Below are 27,538 nucleotides of genomic sequence, written 5' to 3' on the forward strand. Positions count from 1 at the left end.
TATCCTCGTAAAGAGCAGTTACGCAGCAATATTAAAAAATTACTTTCTTGATCCTTCTAGATTCGATCATAAACTGCAAAAAATTTATTTAAACAAAATGAATAAAAAATTACAAAATAAATTAACGAAGACTTCGCTTTTTTAAGTTTATTTCATTTCAATACTTAGTTAACAAGTCAAGGTTATAACAATAGTAATAGGTATAAATAAAAAAAGTATTATTTTGTCTCAATAAATCAATCTTTTAAGTGAGTATTAAAGGAAAATAATAAATGAACTCTATTGCAAAAAAAAAACTGTAAAAAATATTATACTGCTGTATACTGTTGCCATTGGAATAAGCAAATGATCACACCAAAATTATTAGTAAAGGTTAAAGTAAAGTAGTAAGGGGTTCCAAGATAAATTTATAATTGAATTGGAATTGCTCCGACACCAACACCGCCCTCATGTGCCCACATTCGATCTGTCTTCTTCCAGCAGTTGCTCTCTGGATCATAAACTTCTACAGAGCTCAAGTTGGAGCATCCATCATATCCTCCTAAAGCATAGATCATACCTCCACTAATAGTCACCCCAACCCGGCTTCTTCGCATCGACATTGGGGAAAGAAAACTCCATTGTTTGGTAACTCGATCAAACACCTCTACAGAGTTTAAGAACTGCTGGCCATCGTATCCACCAAACACAAACATTCGACCTTGCAAGGAAGCAACTCCATGGCGACACCTTTTGGAGAGCATAGGGACACTCATACACCACTTGTTTTGTCGCTGATCATAGTTTTCTATAGAGTTAAAGATGGATAGACCATCATGGCCGCCTAAAACATAAACAAATCCTTCAAATACACTGACAGCAGCAGCACTTCGAGATTTGTTCATGGAAGCAATCTTTTTCCATTGGCAAGTTCTGGGAGTATATGCCTCACAGGTACTAAGAGATGCAACTCCATCATAACCCCCACATACAAATACCTGCTCATCATGTGCAACACAGCAAAGAGCACTTCGCTTTTCGTTCATCGGTCTAATATCTGACCACCCATCAGAGTTGGGGGAATAGACTTCTACAGTATCAAGTCGTTCCATACCATCATATCCACCTACTGCATACAGTTTCCGAGAAAGAACAGCCACGCCAACACGACTACGACAAGTTCTCATTGAAGAAACAAGTTCCCATCGCCCAACAATGGGAGAATATTTCTCCACTGTGTTTAGAGCCTCTCCTGCTGAGGTTAATCCCCCAACTGCATAAATCATCTCCTGTATTTCAGAGCAATATCGGGGTCTAATCATGCTTGGAGGAAATTCAAGCCTCCTATCAGGCATTAGATGGTAATCTTTAGCTTTATCTACAAGATCTCTACACTCTAAACATGCCTTAATTGTGCTATCCATTTGAACAACATCAGCCAAAAAAGCTGGCTTAAGCAAAGGACAACGAACCTGTTGTAAAAGGTCTGGCATAAATTTAGATCGAGTTTCAAAATCAAACTTAACCCAAGCTGATGCAGCAAAAAATACTTGTTCTTCAGATTCAATGTTAAGTTCATTTCGTGATAATATCTTTTTAACACGATCTAATGACAGGTTCAGAAATTCTTCCGATTTTGAAACCTCAACAAAATGTTGATTTAAGTAGCTATTCGATTTCTCCACAAGAGACATGCACATTAACATCTCACCAAAATGCTGAACGCCGAGGCAGTTGCTAGGATGTAACCGCTTCGTTAAAAACTTGCTGCAAAATGTTTTAACAACCCCAAGTTGTAAGAAATTTGCCCCAGCCATTATCGACTCGACTGATTTTATATCAACAGTGATTTTTCCAGTATATGCAAAGTTAACAAGTGCTTCAAGGGCTTGTGCATTAATGCCTCCTATAACAATTTCATTTTCATTTGCTTCCACCATGCTTGAAGTAAACATGTTGTAAAAATAAGGAATCACCGATGCAAGGACAATACGATGGGCTGAAAATTTTGAGTTGTCTACTTTTAACGTCACGTCGCACATTTTCCCCTGTCTTCGAACTGACTCCATCGTTGAAAAGGCTTCTCTGGCAAATTCATTGCATTGCATTGATTCTGAACTGTCTTGATCATAATCGGGTAGAAGTAATGTCATTTTGAATTAATTTAAAATTCAGGAATTTTGGATCATTACGGTCAGACAGTAGGTAGAGTTGAACACTTGAAAAAAAAACGTTGAAGCACCAGTATTTTTACCCAGTTATTTTAACATAATTGTTGTTTTGTATCTAAAATCATTTTGTCTGAATAAAATGAAAAAACTACTAATTAATTTATCAAAACATAAAAATGTCCAAAAAAGTCTATCGACTTTGTAAAAAGAAAAATTGATTAATTTTGCACATTAACACTAATAATACTTTTTTTTTGTATATATCTTTATCCTCGATGGGAAAGTTGAATGCGTGACTTAAACATAGTAACATCAGTTACTCCGACCCAGTCTTAAGTTGCCTGTGGCCAGTCTGCCAGTGGCAGTTTGGGATATTATAGAGACTATAATTGTCCAGTAATTATACTGCTGATTAAGTGCTGGCTCTGCAGGAGTTCCTACCGTTTATAGCGCCTTACTCAAGGGCACTACAGCATGAGAGCAGTGGGGAATCGGTACTTAATGTATACCACGACTAATACCTAAACACAAAGTTTTTTTTAAGTTAAACGATACTTTACCAACCAGTTCAGTGTTTTCACGACCATGTTTAATTACGCAACATTTTAATATAGCTTTTCATTTTTAAATGGCCGACAATGGTTTTGTCAACTTGTGCCCATTAGAAGGAAAGTAGACGTGGTAACCACGCATTTTAATCGCTTGTAGATTTATCCTCGCCAAGAAAATCGTTACCAATAAACGAAAAACGCATTTTACACTACTAAAACTTCTTGTTAAAAGCTAACAGATTGTTAATCTTTTCAGACTAATAAACTTTGTATTTCAATTCTAAAAATCAATATCATTAAACCTGAAACAAAATAGCAGAGAACTCGGTTACCAAAAACACATAAAAACCTGTTTTATTTAGGCTATTTAAATAAAGAGGAATCATAGGGTAAAAAACCTTTACATGACGCATTACCACATAAGCATTTAACCGCCGATAAATTTTGGGTGCAAGTATTTTTACTTCCAACTCCGTAATGAAAAGTAACTTCCTCGCCAGCTTTTATATCTTTGTTCACAAAAAGTGCAAGTCGAGGGCAATTATTATCCACCCTTACAGGAATCATAGTTAAATTAGGGTCACAACTGTGATTTATAAACCTTCCGACATTGCCTTTTATTCGAGGATCTACAATTGTTTCAACTACATTTTTACTGTTGTGTTCTCGTATCGCTATTACGTAATTCATAGCGGGTCTGACGTCATTTACTCGGCGCAAGGCTTCTTTTCGTCCTATGACCTCACCAGCGTACTCACATACGAATTCACCACAACACAAAGATTGGATCGACTTAACACCAAAACCGCGCCCGTCTTCACATTGGAATACAAGTAGCGGTACCCTGACCAAGTTTTGAACTTCTTTATTTAAACATGACTCACTGCATTTGCACATGGAGTTGCATTCATACACAGGTGGCAGTCTGTTGTTACATTCCCACGTAGAATCAGATTTGTTATCACTAACATGGCGTATAACCTTGACTATTGAATTTCCATGTTTAACGTACTTGTAAAAGCCGCTTTTAAATCTTGACAAACATGAACAAGAGTCTTGTAATTTGCATGATGATAAATTGCAGTCACAACCTTGGATGAGAACTGATAAAGGATTCGAAGAACAACCTTCTCCGCTTACGTTTGTCACCGTGTACTAAAAATAAATACAATTAATTTCAAATTTTCAGACACTACAGAATGCCTGTTCAACGATCTTAAAGGTAAAGGCTATTACAGACGCAGTAGCATAGTGTACTACAGACGGCGAAGTAAAATGTCTACTATTAATTACACTTGCATGAACAACCGATTTTATTAATAACCTTGCAAAAATGTAATTGATATTAATAAAATGTATCACTTAATAAACAAGAAAAAAATCAATATATATATCAACAGTTTATCGTCAATTTTTGTTAACGAAACATTGTAATTAAATTATCGTAGTTTTTGTATACAGATAACTGTCACAAATATGAAATATTTGCCTTTAAAAAAGATAAGCATAAACGTTGTTTAAGAACAAATCTAAAAAAACATGGTCTAATTGCGCAATTTTCATTTAAACAACACTCAAAACATGGCTTTATTATTTGTACATTATTTGGCAGTTTCGTTAGATATAATTTGTACAATTTTTCTTGAATAAAAACCAAGCAAAATTTGGCTGAAAAGAAGTATCAAATAGGAATGATTATTGGTAAGTCGAAGCATTTTCTCTAGTTTTAAAATGCATAAAAATAGTTAATAATAACACTTTACGATTAAAACTATCTTCCAAATAATCAAAATCATAAAAAGTCTTTTTCTCCTCCACCTTCCATGTCTCCTCCATTTCCATAATCATCCGCATTATAATCTGCATCATTGTTGTAATAATCATCCCGTCCTGCGTCATAATCAGCCATCCCAACCGGATACAGGTTCCCGAGAAGATCATCATCGTCATCCCGGTTGTAGCGTCCTTCATCTCCGTCATCTGTGTCGTAGTGATCCTCCTCCTCGTCAAAGAGCAATCTCCGCTCATCTTCATCCATACTGGAAAATAAAAATTTAATTTAAAAATTGATTCGAAATAAAAAGGCTAATTTTAAAGCGGTGGCGATTTTTTTGTAATTTTTTCTTATAAGACCGTAAGGTGATGGAATTATGAAAAGGTGTGATGTTGTGAGGTGTTTAAGATATCCGTAAACGCTGGGTTCAAGAGCGAATAGTGTAGCATTGGTGCGACTCGAACCTGAAACCTTTTAGTGTGCTAGAGCTATCATGCCGAGTTAAAGTACTGGATTTTTAATTTTAAATCCCATTCCAAATAAATATTAAATTAGACAATTATTTGATTTCGTTTGTCCAGGAAGATTAAAAATAAATAATCCCTTTTATTCGCAGGTCGAATTTAAATCTACTTCGCAGAAAAACGCACAAAATGACAAATAAATAATTAATCGGGGTCAAAAAAGATTTCGATATAAGCTTTATGCCAACATAATGAAGAAAATTGCATTGACGGAATCGATTTAATTAAATTATTTAAAGCCCGCCTGTCTATAAGCTGCGTATAGGTCTTAATAAACAGATAATTGCTTGCGCATTCGTAAAGGTTAAGTGTAAATAATTAATGATAAATAACTAAACGTAATTAAATTTTGTTTCTATATTTAAAATTAAACTTGTTTAATTAGCAAGAGGTTTACCAAAAAACGTTTTTGCAAACAGTACATAGAGAAATTGAACTTTTAACTTTTTGATTATTACTATGCAAATTCGTTCGGAATATATTTAAACAAAATGCGTAAATATAAATTTAATTTTACTTAAAAAACTCAACAAATCAAAATAACTAAATTCCCATATTTTCACATAAAAGAAATTGTGAAAAAATGTCTTAATTAGCCTATTTAGATTATTTTTATATAGTAGGGATCAATTACAAAAAACGTTAACAATATTATAAAGTTTATATTTACCTATCTTCATCTGGATAATCATTTCCGTAATGATTCTCATCATTACTGTCCTCATCCTCATCAGCATAAGGGTTGTTCTTATCATATTCTTCATCATCATCAAATACCAACTCTACATCCCTAAAGAGTAAAAACCATAGTTCATAATTGTCTTAAGTAGAAAAAAATAAACTAAAGTAAACATATATATATTTATATAACATACTTGCAAGGCTGAACGTATAAGATATCCTTAACATTCCAGTCCTGAGGTGTTTTTTGACAGTAGTACAGATCATAAACGAAATCTTCTTCATTTTTGGTCTTGGAGACATTTAATTCTTTAAACATCTTTAAAGAACTGCTTAAAATGTCGTTAGATTTGGAAGGTATTTCATTCGTTTTTAAACTATTTTCTTCCATATCCAACAAGGAGAGATGTTTTTGTGAAGTTGACTTTAAATGGGTCGATTCAGTATCTTTATTTGTATTATTGGGTAGTAAAACTGGAGGTGCTTTTTCTAATGGGGTGTCAACATTTTGGGAATCAACAAGCCTGTATTTTGCCTTCTGCCCATGAAAATGATTAGTAGGTAGCTCTGTGCAAGCAACTCTTTTTCGAGAAAAATCAGTTTTATAAATTGTTTTCATTTTTTTTCTTAACACCATTGCATTTTTTACTTTGTCTTTGATATTTTCGTCCAAAGGTAAACTAGTGTTAACTGTTGCTGCAAAATGAAAAAGTTTTTCCTCGATTTGGATAATATCGGCCATGCCACTGTTGTTTAGAAAAGTTTCATCATTTTTTGCTCTTTTGCATGTAAGAAGGAGAGCTTCAGCAGGGACACCATGACGCTTGCGTTTAACACGAATTACGGTTGCCATATTTAAAAGCCTATAAGTTTATATTCTAACTAAAAAATAACAATTAAATTAGGTTAATTAACTAATTACTTTACACAGCTATTAGTTAGAATATATAAGACAACCTAACCTTGATTTTTTGATATATTATATGCCTGGTTTATGTTTATCTTAACTTTACTAAAACTTTTGAAAATTTTTTTGCAGGTGTCTATAACTAAAAGTGTTAAATGAACCAAACACTTATAAGAGAGTAACGCTATTAATAATTCAAGAAAAGATTTTGATTTCCCTTAGGAGTCTGAAGAAAAAGGTTGCCTTAAAATCAAGTTATTAAGGTCACACATCAAGGTCAAAATTTAAGACACTTGATTAGCATTGATTTAATATTAACTTATAAGTCCTGGGATAAACTAAATTAATAAAGTTTATGCCAACTTTAATTATAATTTGCAATAAAAATTTATCTTAAAATAGAATATTGGTTTTTAAAAATTAAAATTATTTTTTCCACCAAAATTATTATGTTTTTATAGTTAATTAAATGATCGTTTTTTTATAAATTAAAACAAATGAAACTTTTTAAAACATAAAAAATAATAACTTACTATTCATAATAGCATAAATATTATTTATCATTTACTAATGATATTTAAAAAGATAACTAAAATTAGTATTAACTATTAATTAAAAAGGCATTTTTAAATTGGTAATTAATTTGTGTATTGTCTGATTGTGCCTGTGTCTCCTTGCTTTATGCTTTAGTACACAAAAGGCATAGGTAATTAACTTAATTTTATTTAATATTATGATTTAATTATTTTTATTTCAATTAATAAATTGTATTAATCTAAAACAGGAAATGACAAAGTCCATGGACTATCAGATTCTGATAAGTAATCACAAGTCTAAATTTAATTAACATACAGACCTTAAATCCCATCTCCTTTAAGCTTTCATTAATTGACTTTTCAACAACTACAGGACATGGCTCTTTATTTTTTGCTAAAATAACATATTCCTTCAAATTATTCATCCGTCAATTTCGTATTACAAATTCATACGGAAGCTTCAACAAAAAAATCCCCTGGTATAAAAATACGGATCAGCAAATAAGAACGGAGCAAATTATGATCCGGTTTGTGGAGCTACGGATTTTTTTTATCCGACACTTCTTTTTTTATATTTATTTATCCTCGATGTGAAAAGGTCGACTTTACGACCTAAACATAAAGTAAACATTTGTTACCTTGACTTTGGCAGTTTGGGATATTATAGATTATAATTGATTAATAATTGTTGCTCAGCATAGATTCATACTGTTTATAGCGCAATTTGAGCGCCACAGAATGAAAGCAGTCATGTTCAAACCTTCAACCTTTTCTAGTAAAGCCAAGTGATAAAGGGTTCGCCCCTACTGCTAGTTAGTGGTTATATTGATTTAGTTGTCTATTATTACTTGCTTAGCATAAGTAAAATATTTACACAATAATTTGTATTATTATAATAAACACACTATTTCTTTTATTTAAATATAAGAAAACAGTTTAAGAAAATCAATATTGCGGAGGAGGACCTTGCTGCATCATGTTATGTTGCATCCCCATCATCTGATTACCTTGTTGTTGTGACTGGGTGGGCATTTGTGGATTATAACCGGGCTAATATAGAGCAAATATTTAAATAAAATAGTTTTCATATATCATGATTAAGTGTTAGATTAAAGTTATAGTTTACTTACCTGATTTGTTATAATTTGTTGATGTTGATTCATCATGGGGGCAGATCGTTGATTAAGTAAAGAAGGTTGCTGAATTCCCTGTCCAGAATTCATAGGATGGTTTCCACTATTCATTGGCATTCTAATAAACAAACTTATATTAAATATGGTCTAAATATATATGCATATACTACATCATGGTATATAACCCGGCAGCGAGTGTTCTGGTGTGTACTCTTGGCTTCACTACATGAGGTCCTGGGTTTGATCCCGCTCCTGCTCTTATGCAGTAGCGCTATAAATGGTATAAGGTCCTGCTGAGCCAACACTTAATTAACAGCATAATTATCGGGGAAATATAATCTATAATATCCCAAACTACCAAAGGCAACTCAAGACTGGATGGAGGTAACAAATGTTATTTTATGTTTGGGTCGTGAAGACAACCTTCCCACATCGAGGATAAATACAAAAGAAAAATAATAATTTTTTTAAATACTCAATTAGCACCTGGTCATAAGCTGGTTTCTATTTTGGTGGTTCATCGGTATTTGTGATTGGTCTTGTAACATGTTTAAACCAGATGGTTGGTTGGAATAACCAGTATTTTGCTGCATGGTGTTCATCTGATAAACACTGTTTTGAGACTGGTTCGGTTGGTTAATATAGCGTTGGTTCGGTTGCCCAGTATTTTGTTGTTGGTAACCCATTTGTGAAGGTTGATTTCTGTAATCTATCGAAATTATTCTTTGTTTATTAAATTTTCAATTGGGGTAATAATTTAAAACATACAAGAGTATTTTCGATTTAGTAATCTCAGTCATTTAACCTACCTAAAAGCATGTTAATAAACAGATATTATAAACAAGTTCTGGGAACGATCCCAACTGCTCTCATGCTGTAGCGCCCTTAAGTAAGGCACTATTAACGGTATAAACTCCTGCTGATCCAACACTTAATCAGCAGCTTATAATTATCTGGTAATTGTAATTAATAATATCCCAAACTACCAAAGGAAACCCGATACCAGGTCAAGGTAACAAATGTTGGTTAATATTTAGGGGGTAAAATCCACCTTTCTAACACCAAGAATAAAAATAAATTCTGCATTTTTACATTAAATGTTTTTAAAAATATCAAATACATACTTGAAACCATTCCCCCAGCATGCTGCATCCCCGTATTGTTGCCATAGTTTGAATAATTCTGTTGTTGGTTTAAAATATGTTGTTGAGTTTGCATCCCCATGTTTTGACGCGGTTGATTCTGGTTAGAATAAATATCGAGACCACTATTGTGGGGTCCACCTGGCATTCCTCGCTAAAATAATTAATTTAAATAAAAAATAAATAAAATAAGAGTTTTTACAATTTAAAAACATTAAAATCAAAGTGATTAAAAAATCCATTTTATAACAAAATAAAATTTGTAATATACCCATGTATGTTATAAGTTTAGTTTTATAATACTGTGAAATTGCTATATTTAAAAGCCTTATATTTAAGTTTTATATACAATTGTAATGATAATCGACAAAGGCTTACTCTACCTTAACTAAAACCACCGAGTTTAAAGCAGATTTTTAAGTCAGTTATTACAAAAACTAACGACAAAAATTTTTAGTGATAAAACTATCCTTAAATGTTAAAATAACAAAATATGAAGTTACCACTAGTCGTTGTCGTAAGCCTGTTTTAGCGATATTATTTTGAGCATAACCAGAATTAATTGGAACTGGAGGACCAGATCGATGTCTATTCAGTAAATGATTTGCTAGAATGTTCTTAGTTCCAGTTTTACCTACAAAATATAGATAATTAAACAGGTATAGTTACTAGTTGATAGTGTGCTTGATAGGCTGTATTTAAATTATTGTAACATAGTCACAATTAATATGCACCCATGATAATTTACTTGCGCATCACAACTGGCAGTTTTTTTTCATTTTGAAGGCCTTAAAATTGTACAAACATTTATATATATATATCAACATCCAAGCTCTATTATAAATGTCAGTCAATAGCAAGACCCCTGATTTACATTCAATTATTATAGTAAGGTCACAACTCTCTGATATTTGCTCATGTTAATTTACCCATGGACCACAAATAGGAGTTTTTTTTATTATGTAGGGCTTTAAATTGTTCAAACATATATACACATAGTCCCATATGCTCCATTTTATAAAGAATGTAAATACTACATTAACAAAAAAAACTTACTAATAGGCAGAGGTTGGTTGTATGTCTGGCTTGGTTGATATTGTTGATAACTTGGTTGGTTTTGTTGGGGGAAGGTGGGGTAGTTGTTTAAATGAGGGTTGGGGTTGATTGGTCGAATCATGGTGTTGTTTGAAAGGTTGGTGTGTTGTAAGTTAGGACGATGTGGAGACTCGTGAGGCTGTAATATAAGTAGTTTATATAAATATTTGTACTCAATCTTAAAATGTGATATATATGTTTGGATTAAAATTTAAGTTAACAAGTTTAATTGTTAGCATATTTAAAGGCTTCTCACTACATGAGGTTATAAGTTTGATCCCCACCCCCTCTCATACAGTAGTACCCTTTAGTAAGGTGCTATAACGGTATAAACTTCTGTTGGGCCAGCACTTAATCAGCAGCATGATTATCGGGCAATTATATATGGTATCCTCAACTGCCAAAGTCAACTTGAGACTAGGTCAGGGTAACTGTTGTTACTCTATGTTTCCCACATCAAAGATAAATTTACATAAAAAAGTATTTTTTTTATTTTTTTACCTTTCGAACTTTTTTCTTCTGTTTTGGAGCTTTTGCCACGGGTCGTTTCATCGGGTCAAGCGACATCATATTAACCCCGCTGATCTTAGAAGACCCCACTTTTCTTTCAGATATCACCGGAGGTTGGACAATCTCTTCCTCTTCTTCTTCTGGAGGGAACTCGGGTGGAAGAAGAAATTCATCCAAATCACTAAAAAATAGTTTAATAAAAATTTTAATAATTTTTATTTTAATGTGTAAACCAAATATTTAAATATCCATTACAATTAAACAAATAATAATAAAAATATAGTAACATTATTCACCTAATTAATTAAAATTTATCATTAAAAAAATATAGTCTTAAAGACTTTTGAGGAATATTTAAGTAAACCTTTTTAAAGCGTGTTGGTGATGTAGTAATAAGGAATGCTGATACTCATAATGAAGAGGTTTTCGTTCCGTTCGTTTGCTTCCAAACCAAACCAAACAAAGTGGAGCTGGGTGCTTCAGACCTTCAATAATCTCCCAACTGCTAAGCTTCTGCTTAGAAGTCACCTTAAAAAATAAAAGTTAAAAATAAATTTATTTTTAAAGTAATATTTTAATTTACCAAACTGATTTAAAGAATTATTAGTAACCCTAACTTAGTCTTGAGTTGCCTTTGGCAGTTTGGAACACTATGGATTTTAAACAACTAACAAATAATCCGCTAATTGATTTTTAGCTTTAAAAAACTTTTGAAGCATCATATTATAGAGAACTACAGGCAGTTGGAATTAAACCCAGAACTGTATGTGTTAAAGCAAAGTGTTCTTACCACTACACCACACTACCGGTCCATATAACTTGAACCGAGGCCATTTCAAGATTAAACTTTATAATCTTGATCTTACATCAAATTTATTTTAAACAATATATAACACAGTTGTTACCTGCAAGCCTTGGTTAGTTCCATCAATTGGGGCAGGAAATTTGGTCCCCTTAATGTCCATGAGGGGTCCGGTGGGTTCACAACAAATAACAAAAGTTTCACTCCGAGGGATCGGAAGAAGTTGACGTAATCTTTTCAAACTTTCGCTCTGTTTTTCAGCTATTTCTTTCTATTTTAATTAAAAAAAGGAAACTTAAAATTAAACTATATAATCTGTGCACGCATTTAAGATAAGTTTTCATATTATTTACTACAAAATTTAATTTAAAAAAACAACTAAATACCATTTTTTTACCAACCTTAATTTTTTTGACAATATTTAAATATTCACGTTTATTCCCATCCCCTCGATTGCTCATATCGCCCCCTAGTGTGCTGTGCAATAGAACAGCGATCATGTCGAACACGATATCAAACAATTCACTATTGACCTGGAAGAAAAAATTTAAAAAAAAAGTTTTTTTCTGTATTTTGGGCAACAATTTTTTTTATATGTTTATGCTCAATGGAAGCTTACTGCTTTAACATGATAGGTTGCTCTTATAACTATAACCAAGATATAATCTTAAAATAGACTTAGCAGTTTGGTTTGTAATTGAATGGTATGTTTTTTTGATAATTAACTTTCTTTAATTTAACATAAGAAATTAGGTTTTGGCTTAGATATTATTACATAGAAGCAATATAGGTTAGACCAAACACCTTGTAGTGGTAGCTATTAAGTTAACCCAATGTATAGCCTTGTATAAACATGAGTCTACCTGAATGTCCACCATTCCTGAGTTAATAAGTCTTGTTAAAAGAACAACCACATCGCTCGTCCATTGGTTGTTGTTCTGAACAGTCTCAAACATACCTCCAACCTAATGAAAACAAATTTTAAATTAAAATGAAACATATTGTCAAATACAAATTTTAAATTTTTAGGAAGATTTAAAACACAAGCTTTTCTTAAAAATTTAAGGGCACATGTTTACAGTTTCCAAATTCAAATGGATTTAATTTTCCACTTACAGTTATATTATAAATTTATTATGCATTTTAAATTATTGTATTTTAATCTTAATATAAACTAAACTGACCAAACTTAAACGTAGTTGAAGAGCGTCATGAACTCCATTTTGAGAGGATCCAGGACTAGAAAAATCCTTGCCTGAATCTCTCTGCTGCCGGGTAGTGTTCCACTCTGTGAGGAGCATCAGGATCTGGGATTGTAAAGATTCTAATAAAGAATCTCGTTGTTCATCTTGTCCCTGAAAAACAAATTTAAATGTAATTTTAAATACAAAAAAAGCTTTTGTAAAAAAGAACTATAACACAATAACTTTTTATTATAAAGTAAGGGCCAACAAAATTATTAGTTTTATTTTTAAGTAAAACTATGACAAAGTTTAATCAAATTAACTAATAATTAATAAAACATTTATTTTAAAGTCAAAAAATTATATATTTTATACTTTTAAAAGCTTTGTCAAAGGAACTTCTTCATATAAAGTAAGAGTCAATAAAATTATCCATTTTTTTTTTAGAAAAACTATGGCCATGTTAAATTAAAAAAACTGATAATAAATTAAACATTATTTTTAAATTTAAAAATTATATATTGCATACTCGCTTTGTCTAATAAACTTGATCAAAAACAATTTCGATAAAAAATTGAAGTCTAAATATTTACTTTAAGGCAGGTAAGGATAAGGGTGAGGAAAGGTTGATGGTTTAATAAAGAAGAACCCCCACTCTGATGTTCCTGTCTCTCTGATCTCGAGTTTGCTCCACTTCGAGTGGAGGTTGCCGTCCAATTTTGAGCAGTCTCTAAAATCTGGCTCGCATTTTGAAGGACTTGACCTTGGACCTTAGAACAAAGTTTACAATTTGAAAAAGTGAAACATTTAAATGTTTATGTAAATATAACCATAGGTCTATACAGTAAAGTAATTTTGTTTTTGCAAATAAGTTTTTGCATAAATAAAGTTTTTAATGTTGTGTTTAAAAAATAATAAAGTTTTTGATAGTATTTTTTTTTTTTTGTATATATCTTTCTCCTCGATGTGGGAAAGTCGAATGCGCGACTTAAACATAGAGTAACATCAGTTACTCCGACCCAGTCTCGAGTTGCCTGTGGCAGTTTGGGATATTATATAGATTATAATTGTTTGGTAATTATTCTGCTGATTAAGTGCTGGCTCAGCAGGAGTTCGTACTGTTTATAGCACCTTACTCAAGGGCACTACAGCATGAGCTCAGTGGGGATTGAACCCATGACCTCATGTGTGGTGTAGCAAGTGTTCTTACCACTACACCACGCTGCTGGTTTTACCAACAAGTCTTATCAAATATTGGGTTAAATTATATGCAATTTATATATATTGAACCTCAGTGAACAATATACATATAAATATTTATGTCCAAGTTATAGGACTACAAAATAAATAAAAATGTCATTTGTGGCATGCAAGTAAATTATTGTGGGCAAATATTAGTTCAGGGTTGTGACCATAATATGACAATCTTAATTCCAATTGTAGGGCGGGCTATGGACTAGTATTATGTAAAGGGTAAAATGCAAAAAAAACTCTTAGTCAACTGTTACTTACTGATGAAGGTAACTTGCTGACCAAGGGAGCAATCAACCAAACATTGCAACGATCTAGATCAGGTCCTGTTAAACTTAATTTTCTGTCACAAGAATTCTCAACTATTTGTTGTTGTTGTTGCTGAAACACTTCAATTGTGCCTCTGTAATAATAATGACAAATTGTTTATATTCTGCTTATAATATTAAGTATTAAGGTATTAGGCGCAGTTGCCAGTCTGTCAATTAGTACTTGGGTTTATGCATCCTAGACAATCTATACTTAAAACAACAAGAATTTAAAACATTCTCTGCAGAAGTTGTTTTGCTTTGCAGGCTGCTATCTTAATAAGTTATTCATATTCAATACTAGATACTTAATATTATTCTTTAAGATTTTAATAAGGTTTCCTACTTGGCTATATGCTCAGATAGACTCTTTTCTTGAGGGCATTGTTTAATCATGACTTGTAACTCCAAAAGACATTGTCTTAACGTCCATCTTGTCATCCCACTTAACACGTTGACAACATAATTTCTAGGATCGTTACTAAGTGAAGAAAGCCTCTGCAAATAACATAAGCAAATTAAGTTTTTATAAAATTGTAAAAACTTAAAAAAAACACTTATGCAAAAAACATCGTCGATTCTTTGTATTTTATTAAGGCTTTATCATTTTTGTGATGTTTTTAGTATATTTAATACATTTTTTGGCTAATATCTAAATGTATAATTGTTTTTTCGTGATATTGGGAAAAAAATTACAATACCTGTAAATCTTCCTCAGGATAGCAAATAAGTTGGATAAGATTTTGTCGTTGCTCAATTGTTAAAACTTCTTCCATGAGTAAATCCATGACCGGGTCTTTTAAACATCTAGTTGAGAAACAAATTGGAAATTACAACAACTTATAGAAATATTAACAAGCTTTATTTAAAACTGTGATCAAGCAATTCGTTATCCTCAAGTTATAACTTCAACTTGGTCATGACATTTAGCATGCAATATTTAAATTTTTTTAAGGCCCAATGAATTATCTATCAACGAAGTGTAACGTAAAAATATTCTAAACTAAAAAGTAACAGGGCTTTTTTATTATTAAGATATTTTTAAAGGTTTTATAAATTGTTCACCTTTCTCTCACCCACTGTTGTGAACAGATCACTCTGAGAGCATGTTTTGCAAACGAACTTAAACTTTCATCTTCGGCCTAAATTGTTTTAATATCAAACAAAACATAAACGTTGTTGTTATTAAAAGTTAAATTATTAATTTAATAAATCTTTACAACTAAAAGAGATCCTGGGTTCAATTCCCACTGCTCTTATGCCGTAGTGCCCTAAAGAAAAGTGTTTTAAATGGCATAAACTCATGCTGAGCCAGCACCTAATCAGCAGCTTAATAACCAGGCAATTATATTTTATAATATCCAAAACTGTCAAAGGCAACTTGAGAATGGGTCGAAGTAAATGATGTTACTTTTATGTTTAGGTTGTGAAGTCAACCAAAAACATTATAAAAGGGTTGACCAAAATATTAAGACACATAAATTTTTGTCCAGAATTTTAGTATTTAATTATTTTGCTTTACCTTTTGGTTTTGTTGTCCGACTATTTGTGAAACATCAGAGATGTCGTCAAAATCATTAAAGTCCCCGATAGGAGCTAAAAAGCTAGTTACGCTGGTATCTCTATTGTTTGAACAAGATTTACTACTTGATGAGGAGCCAGCATCTCCTGTAATTAAAATATTATTTTAATTCGTAAGTGGAAAAATCACATTTATAACCATATGGGTTTGTTAGCCTTGTGGTCCTTGTGGACATTTTAAGTCTAAGCTTTAATAATAATTCGTAAAGCAATAATAATTCATAGTTAAAATCTTTATTTAAATTGGTAGGTGGAAAAATCATATTTAGAACTATATGGGTTTGGTGACTATGTTTTGATATACTATAAGACTATGTGTAAAAATTTAATAACTATTGCTTGTTTTAAATCATGAAATAGTTGTTACTTATTTTACAATTGCCCCTTTATGTTTAAATTATAACTGGGGCTAATGCACTTAAATAAAAAATTATAAATACAGTCTATATTGGTCTGTAATGTTAAATACATTGTTAACCTTGTGATCCTTTACATTTTAAGTCTTAGCTTATAAATACAGCCCCATTAAAAGCATTCAAAAACACATAATTCTTACCTAATTTTAGCACCACTTTCAGTACAACAAGTACTGCACCCACAGCAATATTATGTTGTGCTGCAGCCAGTTGATGTCTGTCGGCTGATATGGGAAGACGGAAGTTATGACTTGAAGTTGAATCATTACTTAGGTTTGGGGCTTTAAAAAGTTGCAATAACAAATGGCAGGTAAGTCGTGCACCTAAAAAATTCAACAAAAATGATTTTAGAAATTTTTAGCACGATTCTAAAAACTCTTGTACTTTACGGTCATAGCAAATTCTCTCTTATAATTCACATTTCTTTAAAAGCCCATTATTAAATATATATCATCAACTAAGCTTCATTATAAAAACAAGTCAATTTTGTAACATGGTTGCAACTCTCAACTAATATTTGCTTGCGATAATTTACTCGTGCACCACAAATGGAAGTTTTATTTATTGTGTAGTCCTAAAAATAGAATATACACACGTGTATTGTCCACCAAGCTACATTCTATATAGATTAGTTGATAGCTTGTTAATTGGACATACAAATTTAAATACATAATAGACCGCTAAGGCTCATTATGAAAATTGCTCAAAAGGACTAAAATTTTTACCTATATCTGGGTTAGAGTTCCCTGCTGATGATTTATTGTTGCAAGCAGCAAGCAAGGAAGGAATGGCAACATGCTGAATCACATCCTCTAATGATAAACAACCTCTTGCTATCAACACTGCAGTGAATAAAGCAAGAGGATCTCGAATCTGAGGGTCACTAACCTATGTTGTATATAAGTAATAAATAAAGTGGTATTTTATGTATTTTTTTAAATATATTTAAAGGTTAAAAAGTTTTGTTTTTTTTTCATTTAGAATAATTTATTAAATAAGCTATGTTACCTATGGTGTATGTAAGTATTAAATATAGTGGTATTTAAAGTTAAAAAAAAAGTTTAATGTAGCTTTTTTAATAAACAGTAATATTTGCTTTAGTGGAATCCCATACAAAAAATATTGTGAACTTAAAAAAAAGATTTTTGACAACTTTGCTGTATATATATCATACATAATATAAAATATCATTTAAAATAAAAATATTAATGATACAAACTAACCTCTATTTTAACAGGTACATCATTGAAATTAGTTGTACAAGATGAACAACATAAAGACTTTAAAACGCCGAGCCATTCAGAACTTAGTTCATTATATCTCGCATTCATTTCAGCACATAAGGCAGCAAGAGAGTTTACTCTAAAAATAAATTTAAAAAATTTAAAGGTATCACAAAATATTTTTATCAATATTATAAAATAGCAAAATTAAGACTTACTTTTCTAAGTTTTGTAGCCCAGTACAAACAGTTATGATTGCCGTACAAACAAAACTATATCTTAACTTTTGATCATTCAATTGACTACTATATCTCTCAGCTACTGATAATGCTGACTCAGCACTTGGGTTTTCAATAAAAGTACGCATGTAATTAGGATCATATCTGAAAAAATGACAAAATAAAATTTTTTATTTTAAACTACTTTTTTTAAAGAACGATATGGATATATGTATGTTCAAGTTACCCACGATAAAAAAGTCCAATTAAGGCGCGCAGGTTTACTATTACGGTAAATATTAGTTAAAAGTTGCAACAGTATTACAACAACTAAAATGCTGACTGTGGGTCGGGCTATCAAACATTTTAACTAAAAATAAGTTTAAAAAGATTAACCTGCAATTAGATGTAGCTGGCTTCTTAGTGGAGTTGATAATTTGTTTTGCATTTGTCATCCGGTTTCCAAATGCCTCCGAATGCAGAGCTCGAATATAAGGAAAATTGAAATAAAGATCACACAAAAACACAAGGATGCTTCTATAAAATATCAGAAAACAATTTTTAATATGTTATTTCGGAAAAGACTGACAGGGTGGTGTAGTGGTCAGAACACTTGTCTTTACTACATGAGGTCCTGGGTTTGATCCCAAGTGATCTCATGCTGTAGCGCCCTTAAGTAAGGCGCTATAAACGGTATAAACTCCTACTGAGCCAATACTTAATCAGCAGTTTAAATATCGGGCAAATATAATCTATAATATCCCAAACTGCCACAGGCAACTTAAGAATGGGTTGGGGTAACTTATGTTACTCTATGTTAAGACTGTGAAATCAACCTTCTTAAATAAATATTTTAAAAGTAGCTTTTTTTAAAGATTCAAACATAATTAATCTTTAAGCTAAAATCTTATTTAGTATACCTGTCTGGTGATGTAGATTTTGCAGGAATAACTCCTGAATGTTTAGTTAAAGAAAGAAAACTGTTGAAAGCATCAATAGCCAGATCGCTGTTAAGAGTCAGATAGCTAAAAATTTAAATAAAAAGATATTTTTCACAAAAATTTAAAATTTAGGCCTTAAAATAGTTAATGTTTAATTTTGCCAATTTTTAAAAACTATTTTAGGATTTCTAAAGAATATTTTAAATTTTTTGGAGATTAGTTTAGAATTTTTAACCGATATTTTGAGCACCGATTATCATAAGGGGATTTTTTTATTAACATATTTTTTACCTTTGATAATGCCTCATAACAGATACAACAATATGAGCCACCTCAGTTGTATACCAAGTATAATCCACTTCACTTTTCCTCTGTTTTATTTTGCTGAATAGTTGAGTGAGATGAGATGATATGGAGACAGCAAGTTGGATCAATCCTCCAATGTTTAAAGCTTCCTCCATTAAGTCAAATAACAAGACAACAACTTTCAACTGAGGCAGAGTCGTGGTTCTGTAATGATGTGTCAAAATATTAAAATTAAAAACAATGAAGCTTAGTGGACAATATATTTCCATATAAATATGTATGAGCGAATAAAAGGCTGTCAAAATAAAAAACTGCCATTTGTGGTGCATAGGTATATTATCACAGGCAAATATTTGTTAAGAGTTGTGACCATATTACAACAATTAAAATTCCCACTGTAATGAAGGCAATCAACAAGTGTAAAAAAATGCTTAAGTAATACTAATACCACACTGACCTTTCAGATATGTAGTTATTTATTGAGTTGAGCAAAGTCTTAGATACACTTGATGTGACCATGTGTTGATCAAAATAAGATAAAGCTCTGTATCTACTTAGCAACTCGTTGTGGCTCGATTTATTCGATTTTTTTCCTTTCTTACTTCCAGGAGTCCATGTCAATGGTATGTTTGCATCTGTATTGTGTTTATTGGTTATTACTATTTTAATACTATTAGCAATTGTATAGTTTTTAGGCTTCTATAGTGATAGCCTGCAGTTTAGCACGATGGTTAAATGCACTAGGAATTAATTCATGAAGTCCTAGATTTGATCCCAACTGTCTTTATAGAATAACATTTTAAGTGTAATTCTATTACCAACTGCATTCAAAACTTACGAAATTTGGGTAACTAATGTTTTGAGTAACTTGGAATAATTGGGCTAACTAAGGTAACACAAGAGTTGGGGTAACTAAATGGGGAATAAGGTAAGGACTGGGGATATTAAAGCAAAAGAAGACTGTAACACAAGATAACCAGTGGCACTCTTTGTTTAGACTGTATAGTTAGCCTTTTAAATTTTAAAAATTTTTGTGTAGGTAGCCTTTTAAATTATATTTATTTTGTAGGTATATTTTTACCTGGTTTGTCTTCAATGCTTATTTTATTTTGGACAAGTTTAACAAGATGTCTCGTCACTTTTTTCATTTCCTTCTTGACCTCATTTTTCTGTCGACCTGCTCCGTACAAAATCATCATTCGTTGATTCCACTCATGACTCATTTCATCCTCCTGGAAAAAAGCAATATCATTTAAAACATTAAAAAACATATTAGACCATTTACAATGTAAAAACAGAGTCAAAATATTAAAGTGTAGAATTTATATGTAGCCATTTGTAAATAGTTTATTTGCATCTTTAAATAGTGTATATGTAATAGTGTTTTTTTAATTAGTAAAATTGTTAGTGTAATGGCAAATACATGCATTAGATTATTGTTTAAAGAAAAATATATAAATCATTTTAAAGGTTGCCAACAATACTGGAAATTAGCCTTAGTATCTTAAGACAAATTTTAAAATCTTTTTTTTTACAACAGCGAAAATTGAACAAAAAGCTAGGTCTAAATCTTATTCTACATATAGTTTATTATTACTACCAATAGTAAGGGCATAGTAATGTTTATGATTTAAATCTAAATTTTATCATGGTAACTAATTAGAGGTTGTCAATACATCAGAAATTTGCCAACTTAATACAAAGACTCTTTACAACAGTTAAAACTTAATAAAAATTGAGTCTACATCTTACCAAATAGACTTGAAAGGGAAGAGGAAAATGCATCACATATTGAACATGCCTTGGCTGACCATATCCCCACACAGCACCTTGTATATGAGAGTTAGTGTTAGTTGGTTCTTGTTGATTTCCCTTCCCCGACTGATCAACACTTCTTACTGCATCAAGAAAATGCCTGCAAAACAAAAAAACTTTTAAGAAACATTTCTTGATTGAAAAAGATTAAATTGGAAAAAAAAAGAATGGCCATATTAAGTATTTTTTAATACTGTTTAAAAAAATAAACAAAACATAGGACCTTACAAAATAAAGCCTTTTTACACACGAATGTACAAAATTACAAAGTTAGGGGTAATATTGTTAAGTTACCTGTCATGCCTTGAATCTGGGCTGAAAACACTTTCTGTACTTGTTAAAAATTCAAGTTCATTTGATTCCAATTTATTATCATGAGAAATATTTAAACCATCATCATCTGCTCGATTTTCCTAAACAAAGTTTAAAAATAATATAAATATTTATCCTCGATGGAAGGTCGACTTCACAACCTAAATATAGAGTAACAACTGTTACCCCAACCCAGTCTCGAGTTGCCTTTAGCAGTTTAGGATTTGACTCCTTTCCCCCTGCTACTTGTATAACCTTTAATTAATTATTAATTAAACACACTTAAATGAGATCTAAAAATTTACTCAAGACTGTCCTAAGATGAAAAAAGTCTTTATATGTTTAAGCTGTGAAGTCAACCTTCAGACATTAAAGATAAATCAAATTATTTAAATTAAGTTTTACTAACCATTTGTTTTCCTGCATTCCAGTTTCCAGAATTCGACTCAATTGGATTGTTACCCGGACTCTCACTTTTACCAGTTGCAGAAGTTTTAAATATTGGCAAGGGATCGATTTGTCCTGATAAAAAAATTTACAAATTAAAAAAAATGTAAAATTAAGATTTTTAAGATATATATACCTGGTATAATTTCTCCACGAGATATCAGTGTATTAACATAACGATCATGTGAAAAAACCCCATGATCAATTAATTCATAAATTAACAGAATCAGATTCTTAAACGATTGCAATTCTTCAGCATTTGAAGGATTTTCTTAAACAATAAATCAGTAATTGTAAAATATATTATAGTAGGCCTCCTAATTTATTATTAAAGTACAATAAAATCAAAGTATATATTTTAATATTTAGAAACTATCTTTACTTAATATAGGAGCTTGTCTGTCCAAAAATGTGAATAGTAAATTTTGAAAGTAGGGAATTGATTTGGTTTGTTTATTATATGATGTTTGTTGTTGTAGAGAATTATCAAGCGTTGTATTTTGTTCCCCTACTTCATCCTGCTCATGGTAAGCCTAAAATAAAATTTTTCATATTATTTATCATCGATGTAGAAAGGCCAACTTTACAGTCCAAACACAGAGTAACATTTGATTCCGTGGCCCAGTTCTGAGTTGACTTTGGCAGTTTAGGATAATATTGATTATAATTGCTCGATAACCCTTTTACCCTTTTTAAACATTGTTAATCCAGTAATATTACTTGATATATACATATCAATAAGTTTTTGGCTCATAAATAACAAACAGTAATTTATTCAGTAAAAACTATATTAAAACAACTGTGGTTATAGCATTTTTTAAATAACTTTACACAGAGTAATTAACAATGTTATTTTTACCTGTCTCAGATCCAACAACTTGGCAACAACTGCTGCTCTGTGTTGACCTAACCTCTGTGAAGTAATTGCCCATTCACATAGCAAACCAATCACTGAGTCTTCTGCTGATTGAGTAAACTAAAAAATCATCGTTAAATTAGGTTTCTTACATTCACTTTATAAACCCTAAGATTTTTTTTTAAGATTTAAAGACAGTTTCTTTAATAATTAGAATTTTTAGAATCGAAAAATAACAATTTTTTACTTGTGAATCTGAGTTATCTTTTCCTTGTGGTTGATTAAATATTTTTTGATATAACGATTCAACTGGGTCCCGACTATCAAAGTTTTGACGATCCAAAGCTTCCAAAGAGCTTAGAACTAAGTTAATTGTGTGACCTAAAAGCATAAAAATTAAACATTTAGTATTTGTGTTAAATATATGGGTTTGAAAATGTAAGACTTATGGTCTTTAGTTTGATTTTAACTGCTGAAATAGCAAAGAACTAGAATTAAAAGCTCAAACCTGCAGTTGATTCTTGAAATTTATCAGTTGACCATCTCATTTCAGCAGCTCTAGATCGATTCACGATTTCTTGTTCTTTTTCCCTAAGCAAATCTCTAAAAACAAATAAACAGCAATCATAATATTAACATTTTTTAACATACTAAAAGGATAGGGTAAAACACCAAATACAATACATTTAGAAGACTTTACGTTTTAATTGTAGTAATACGGTTGCAATTCCCTACTAATATTTGTCCACAATAATATACCTGTGCATTACAAACAACAGTTTTATTATTTTAATGGTCTTTAAATTAGACCTACACATATAAATATATCATCCACTAAGCTCCATTATATACTGTTACCAGTATTATTTTAAATACCAACATTTTACTATAAATTTGCATAGATTGGTACAAACCTTGTCATAACTGCTTCTTTTTTGGCATCCTCATCATTTTCAGGCACATCTGGAAGCAAAAGAGCAGATGGAGCACAAGGAAGAAGATCCATCGGTGATCCCACATACTTGGGATCAACCGGAGGATACCAAACAAGAGCTCCCGTGCAACAGAGAGCAGTGCATTGGATGACACATCCGAGTACATGTGCTATGCAGTGAAGGTACTCAGGACATCTTTGTTTTAACTGAGCTTGGGTTGGGTAGGCACTGTTAATGCCTTGATTCCCAATACTAGCAGGAGTATTTCGACTAAAATTATTTAATATTATATACATATAAAACATTAACACCTTATTTATACATTTATTGTCTAAAATAAATAACTAATTAGGCAAAATTAGGTGCTACTTTAGAGAAAAATCAATCTAAATCAAAGTAAATAAACATTTAAATTAAAATACCAAAGTATTTATACACTTTTAAATAGCAAAATTAGCAAATATTTTCAGCTAAAATGGTATTAAATTTATAGGAAAATATAGTTTACATGATTCTATATTATACTTACAACTAAGCCAAGAAAATATTTTTAATTACCCTGATTGAACCTGTGGTGACCCTGATCTTGAGATATTATTATCGGAAAATATTCGATTAAGATGTCGAGCAGCAACAAAAGAAAATCGGCGAGCAACTAATTGATTTAAAACCACCTCCTACAAAATAACATTCAATGGTGGTTAAGAGATGTCCAATTAACAGTCCTACAATAAATATCCCACTTTAGGGCAGGCTATTGTCTAGTGTTCATTATGACTCATATGGTACTTTGTTTAAATAAAACTAACTTACTTTTGTGTATTGTAGAACGAATGGCATAAAATAACTGAGAGCAATCTCATCATTGAGTTTAATTGATTCAAACTCATCAGTAAGCCAACTTATAAAGTCATTCCGATCTAGCAACCCCTATTAACAAATATAAAAACAATTAGTTAATCCTTAAGATAATTCTCATGATACTAATGCATGTAAAATTAGATATTTTTACAAAGCATGCAATCTTGTAGCAAAGACACTACACAGTCAGGTATTTATATATAAAAAAAATTCAACTATATTTGTTGTTAAAAATGCTTAAAATTTAGATACTTACTTCAGTGTACATATAATGGGCAAGGTTGCTGATATACTTCAGTTGTTTTTCCAGATCATCCCTACTCAAAAAAGCAGTGGTGTTCATTTGATTATTAGATATGGGTCCGATTCCAACAGTCCCAACGTCAATACTGATATGAGAAGACATGCAACGATTACTAAGTGCCGCACTGTTATCCTGGTTTAGCTTGCTTAGTTGTTCTCTCAAAAATTTGCAAATAGCCTGTGTCCAATCTAAAAGTATATACTTGTTTAGGCACATTCAATATAGGCTGCATTTATTCAATTGCTTGCCTACTATCATAGCCTAATGCATGTCAAGAAATAGAAAAAAAATAAAGCAACATAAACATTAGTTTCCTTATTTTTAAGGCATATTAATTACTATTAGTATGTTTGCCACCCTCAATTTTTGATGTAATGGTATATATATATATATAAGATGATTAAGCTATGTAAAAATAGGAAAAAAAAACAGTGAAAACAATACCTAAGTTAAGATCAGGTGTTGTTCTTTTCTTAGTTTTAATATCACTTAATGTAAGTGGATAAGCGGAAGTCATTTTAATAAACCAAACTGCTCGAATAAGAGGTACGTCATATTCAGCCAAAGTCTGTTGAAAATAAAATACAACATTTTTAAGTCAATTGTTTAAATATTGATTGTTAGATTTTTGTAAAAAAATTTGTTATCTGCAATATGAAATCACATGTTACCTGGAATATATAATCTTTTTGAGAAAAGATTGGAACCCTTTTGCAGCAGTGGGAAAGATTTTTACTACCAGCTAATCCTTTAAACCAATCTTGAAGAAATATTTTCAATTTTGGAACAATTGTTGTCACCTATAAAAAAATAAATTTTTAAATATTTTAAAAAATAAATTTTTACCAAACAACAGCAGTTATGTACAAACATTAAAAAAATTTATTTAAAAATTTACCATCATGAAGTTTTCTTTGACCACTTGAGGTCTCTTTTTTCCAGCATCATTGAATGTGTTCACCACTTGTTTTTGGGTAAGAATGTTGCTGAAACTTTGGTTTAACTAAAAACAAATTATTAAAAAATTAAAATACACTTCTAAAAGTAAAATAACAGCAAAAAAATTTAGGCTTTAACTTATTTAAGGCAAAATAGGTCAACAAACGTGATTATAACAATACATTGATAATAAATTAGATTTCTTAGAACATACCTGAGCAGAGTCGATATGAAATTGATGAGCACTCATATATTCATCATTAAACTGAGGAGTGTTCATAAACCCCTGTTTGACGTTAACCGATGTTAACTCATCTTCCTTTTGCCTTGGATCCTAAAATGAAAATAATTCTACTTAACATATGCAAAAGATAAAGAAATATTACTTGACATTACTTCAGGCTGAAAGGTCCTGAGTTTGATTCTCACTGCTGACTGCTTTATATAATTTAGCCACATATATAAAAACATTACTAATTATTTATATAAGTTAGTATGAGTATTTAAAAAAAAACAATAATTATTTTAAAGTTATATTGTATAAAGACTTACTTGTGGGTAAACATCTGCAGGACCGAGTCTCGACCTCTTCAGAGGTCTGTTCTCAAAGAAACTTTCCAATGACATGTTTTTTGTGGTAATATTTCATATAAATAAGTACACAAGTTTTTTTCAAGCTATTATACCTCAATATTACAACAGTCTGGCAGTCAGGACTGCAGGACAAGTTCAGGGCATAAAGAAATAGAAAACGTAAACATCTAAACATAAAAAATTAATGTTGGTTTATATTTTACATTCTCACTCCCAAATTCAACATTACCTATCTTTACAAAACAAACTATTTTGTTCAAATAACAACAAAATTACGCAGCAATTTATACACTAATAGATTTGCAGGCAAAAACGGTAGAATACACTAAAAACAGCATTTGTTTTGGTTGTTAAAGTTGAAAATAATTTTATTAAATTCCCAATATTAGATTGACAATTGAGCGCATTGAGGCATGAAATCATTACCATATTTAATGGTTATCCTCACATGACTAACAATAATGTTTCTTATAAAGATATTTAAAAAGCAAAGATACTTTACTAAAATGCACATAACAAGATAACCAAAATATAATATCCAACTTAACACACACAAAAATATTAAAATTAATATTTTATTGAGTACAAAATAATAGTTCTATAACAAATTTCAAAATTTAGGAGGCAATAGATTAATAAGTAAAAAAAACATTTAGTAATTTATTGCTAAAACCCGTTGCTGACCTTATGCATTACCTTGACATTTCAATTGTTTTAAACGAAGGATTAGCCAAAACAAAACTTGTGCTAATTACGTTTACGAGAGCCCAGTTAAACCAGTTTATTCTAAAAGTAATACCAAGTGACGCAGGTAATAATATAACTACTTTGTGCCGAAGGCTACAATAAAGAAATTATAAAACAACGACAGCGGAATCAATGAACATAAATGTTACTAATGAATGAAATAAAATTTGATGATAATTTATGGCGTGTAATTAAAACTAATTCTGACGTAGAAACTGTGAGCTAATATGCGGTAATTACGTTAAAATTGTTTGGATCACGTAATACTGAAGTAACAAATCGTACGAGAGTCATTAGATAAGACTATCGTGTTAATAATGATAATATAACAGTTAGTTTGTTGCAAAATGTAGTTCAAATTAAATGTTTATAGGGCAAAACATAAATAGTAGGTTCGTTAAACATTTATACCATTTGCATATACTTAAAATTATATTAGAAATGAAGTGGCGAAGGCTACAGTTGAATCGGTTAAAAATACTAAGAAAAAGAGTT

The 27,538-nt window shown here is 31.0% G+C and overlaps 4 protein-coding genes across 7 annotated transcripts; all 4 read right to left on the reverse strand.

Annotated features, from left to right (window-relative positions):
* Positions 1–140: 140 nt before the first annotated feature.
* LOC145745545 (kelch-like protein 18) lies at positions 141–2,301 on the reverse strand. The gene has a single exon (XM_082563655.1). The coding sequence runs from the start codon at positions 2,130–2,132 to the stop codon at positions 408–410; it is 1,725 nt and encodes a 574-aa protein (XP_082419781.1). The 5' UTR covers positions 2,133–2,301; the 3' UTR covers positions 141–407.
* Positions 2,302–3,064: 763 nt separating this feature from the next.
* LOC145746014 (histone-lysine N-methyltransferase SETMAR-like) lies at positions 3,065–4,264 on the reverse strand. Its single transcript, XM_082564193.1, has 2 exons — positions 4,241–4,264; positions 3,065–3,856 (listed from the first exon to the last, which is right to left on the reverse strand). Exons 1-2 carry the CDS (start codon positions 4,262–4,264, stop codon positions 3,065–3,067), a joined length of 816 nt encoding a protein of 271 aa, XP_082420319.1.
* A 92-nt stretch (positions 4,265–4,356) lies between these two features.
* On the reverse strand, positions 4,357–7,427 carry LOC145745546 (putative RNA polymerase II nuclear localization protein SLC7A6OS). The gene is made up of 3 exons (XM_082563656.1): positions 5,875–7,427; positions 5,670–5,789; positions 4,357–4,740 (listed from the first exon to the last, which is right to left on the reverse strand). The coding sequence occupies exons 1-3, from the start codon at positions 6,531–6,533 to the stop codon at positions 4,494–4,496; spliced, it is 1,026 nt and encodes a 341-aa protein (XP_082419782.1). The 5' UTR covers positions 6,534–7,427; the 3' UTR covers positions 4,357–4,493.
* Positions 7,428–7,449: 22 nt separating this feature from the next.
* Positions 7,450–26,451, reverse strand: LOC145745544 (mediator of RNA polymerase II transcription subunit 12-like protein). 4 transcript variants are annotated; one of them, XM_082563650.1, is made up of 45 exons: positions 26,255–26,451; positions 25,917–26,036; positions 25,662–25,766; positions 25,435–25,563; positions 25,208–25,331; positions 24,716–24,951; positions 24,412–24,528; positions 24,157–24,275; positions 23,578–23,868; positions 23,172–23,266; positions 22,911–23,044; positions 22,667–22,783; positions 22,190–22,340; positions 21,944–22,078; positions 21,770–21,882; positions 21,343–21,461; positions 20,986–21,148; positions 20,315–20,465; positions 19,691–19,868; positions 19,219–19,437; positions 18,907–19,011; positions 18,383–18,523; positions 17,987–18,151; positions 17,769–17,907; positions 17,271–17,433; positions 16,686–16,868; positions 16,071–16,216; positions 15,614–15,690; positions 15,250–15,355; positions 14,895–15,046; positions 14,502–14,643; positions 13,583–13,759; positions 12,990–13,160; positions 12,669–12,770; positions 12,207–12,338; positions 11,909–12,076; positions 11,368–11,531; positions 10,995–11,184; positions 10,455–10,632; positions 9,902–10,032; positions 9,381–9,552; positions 8,743–8,965; positions 8,254–8,374; positions 8,089–8,173; positions 7,456–7,735 (listed from the first exon to the last, which is right to left on the reverse strand). In XM_082563650.1, exons 1-45 carry the CDS (start codon positions 26,327–26,329, stop codon positions 7,674–7,676), a joined length of 6,486 nt encoding a protein of 2,161 aa, XP_082419776.1. In that variant the 5' UTR covers positions 26,330–26,451; the 3' UTR covers positions 7,456–7,673. The 4 variants fall into 4 exon arrangements, with proteins under 4 accessions (XP_082419778.1, XP_082419776.1, XP_082419780.1 ...); XM_082563652.1 differs by lacking the exon at positions 8,089–8,173 and having other exon boundaries at positions 7,450–7,599; XM_082563654.1 differs by lacking the exon at positions 8,089–8,173.
* Between the last annotated feature and the right edge of the window lie 1,087 nt (positions 26,452–27,538).

This window comes from Corella eumyota, chromosome 3 (genome assembly GCF_963082875.1).
Source record: "Corella eumyota chromosome 3, kaCorEumy4.1, whole genome shotgun sequence".
In the NCBI taxonomy this organism is placed as follows: Eukaryota; Metazoa; Chordata; class Ascidiacea; order Phlebobranchia; family Corellidae; genus Corella; species Corella eumyota.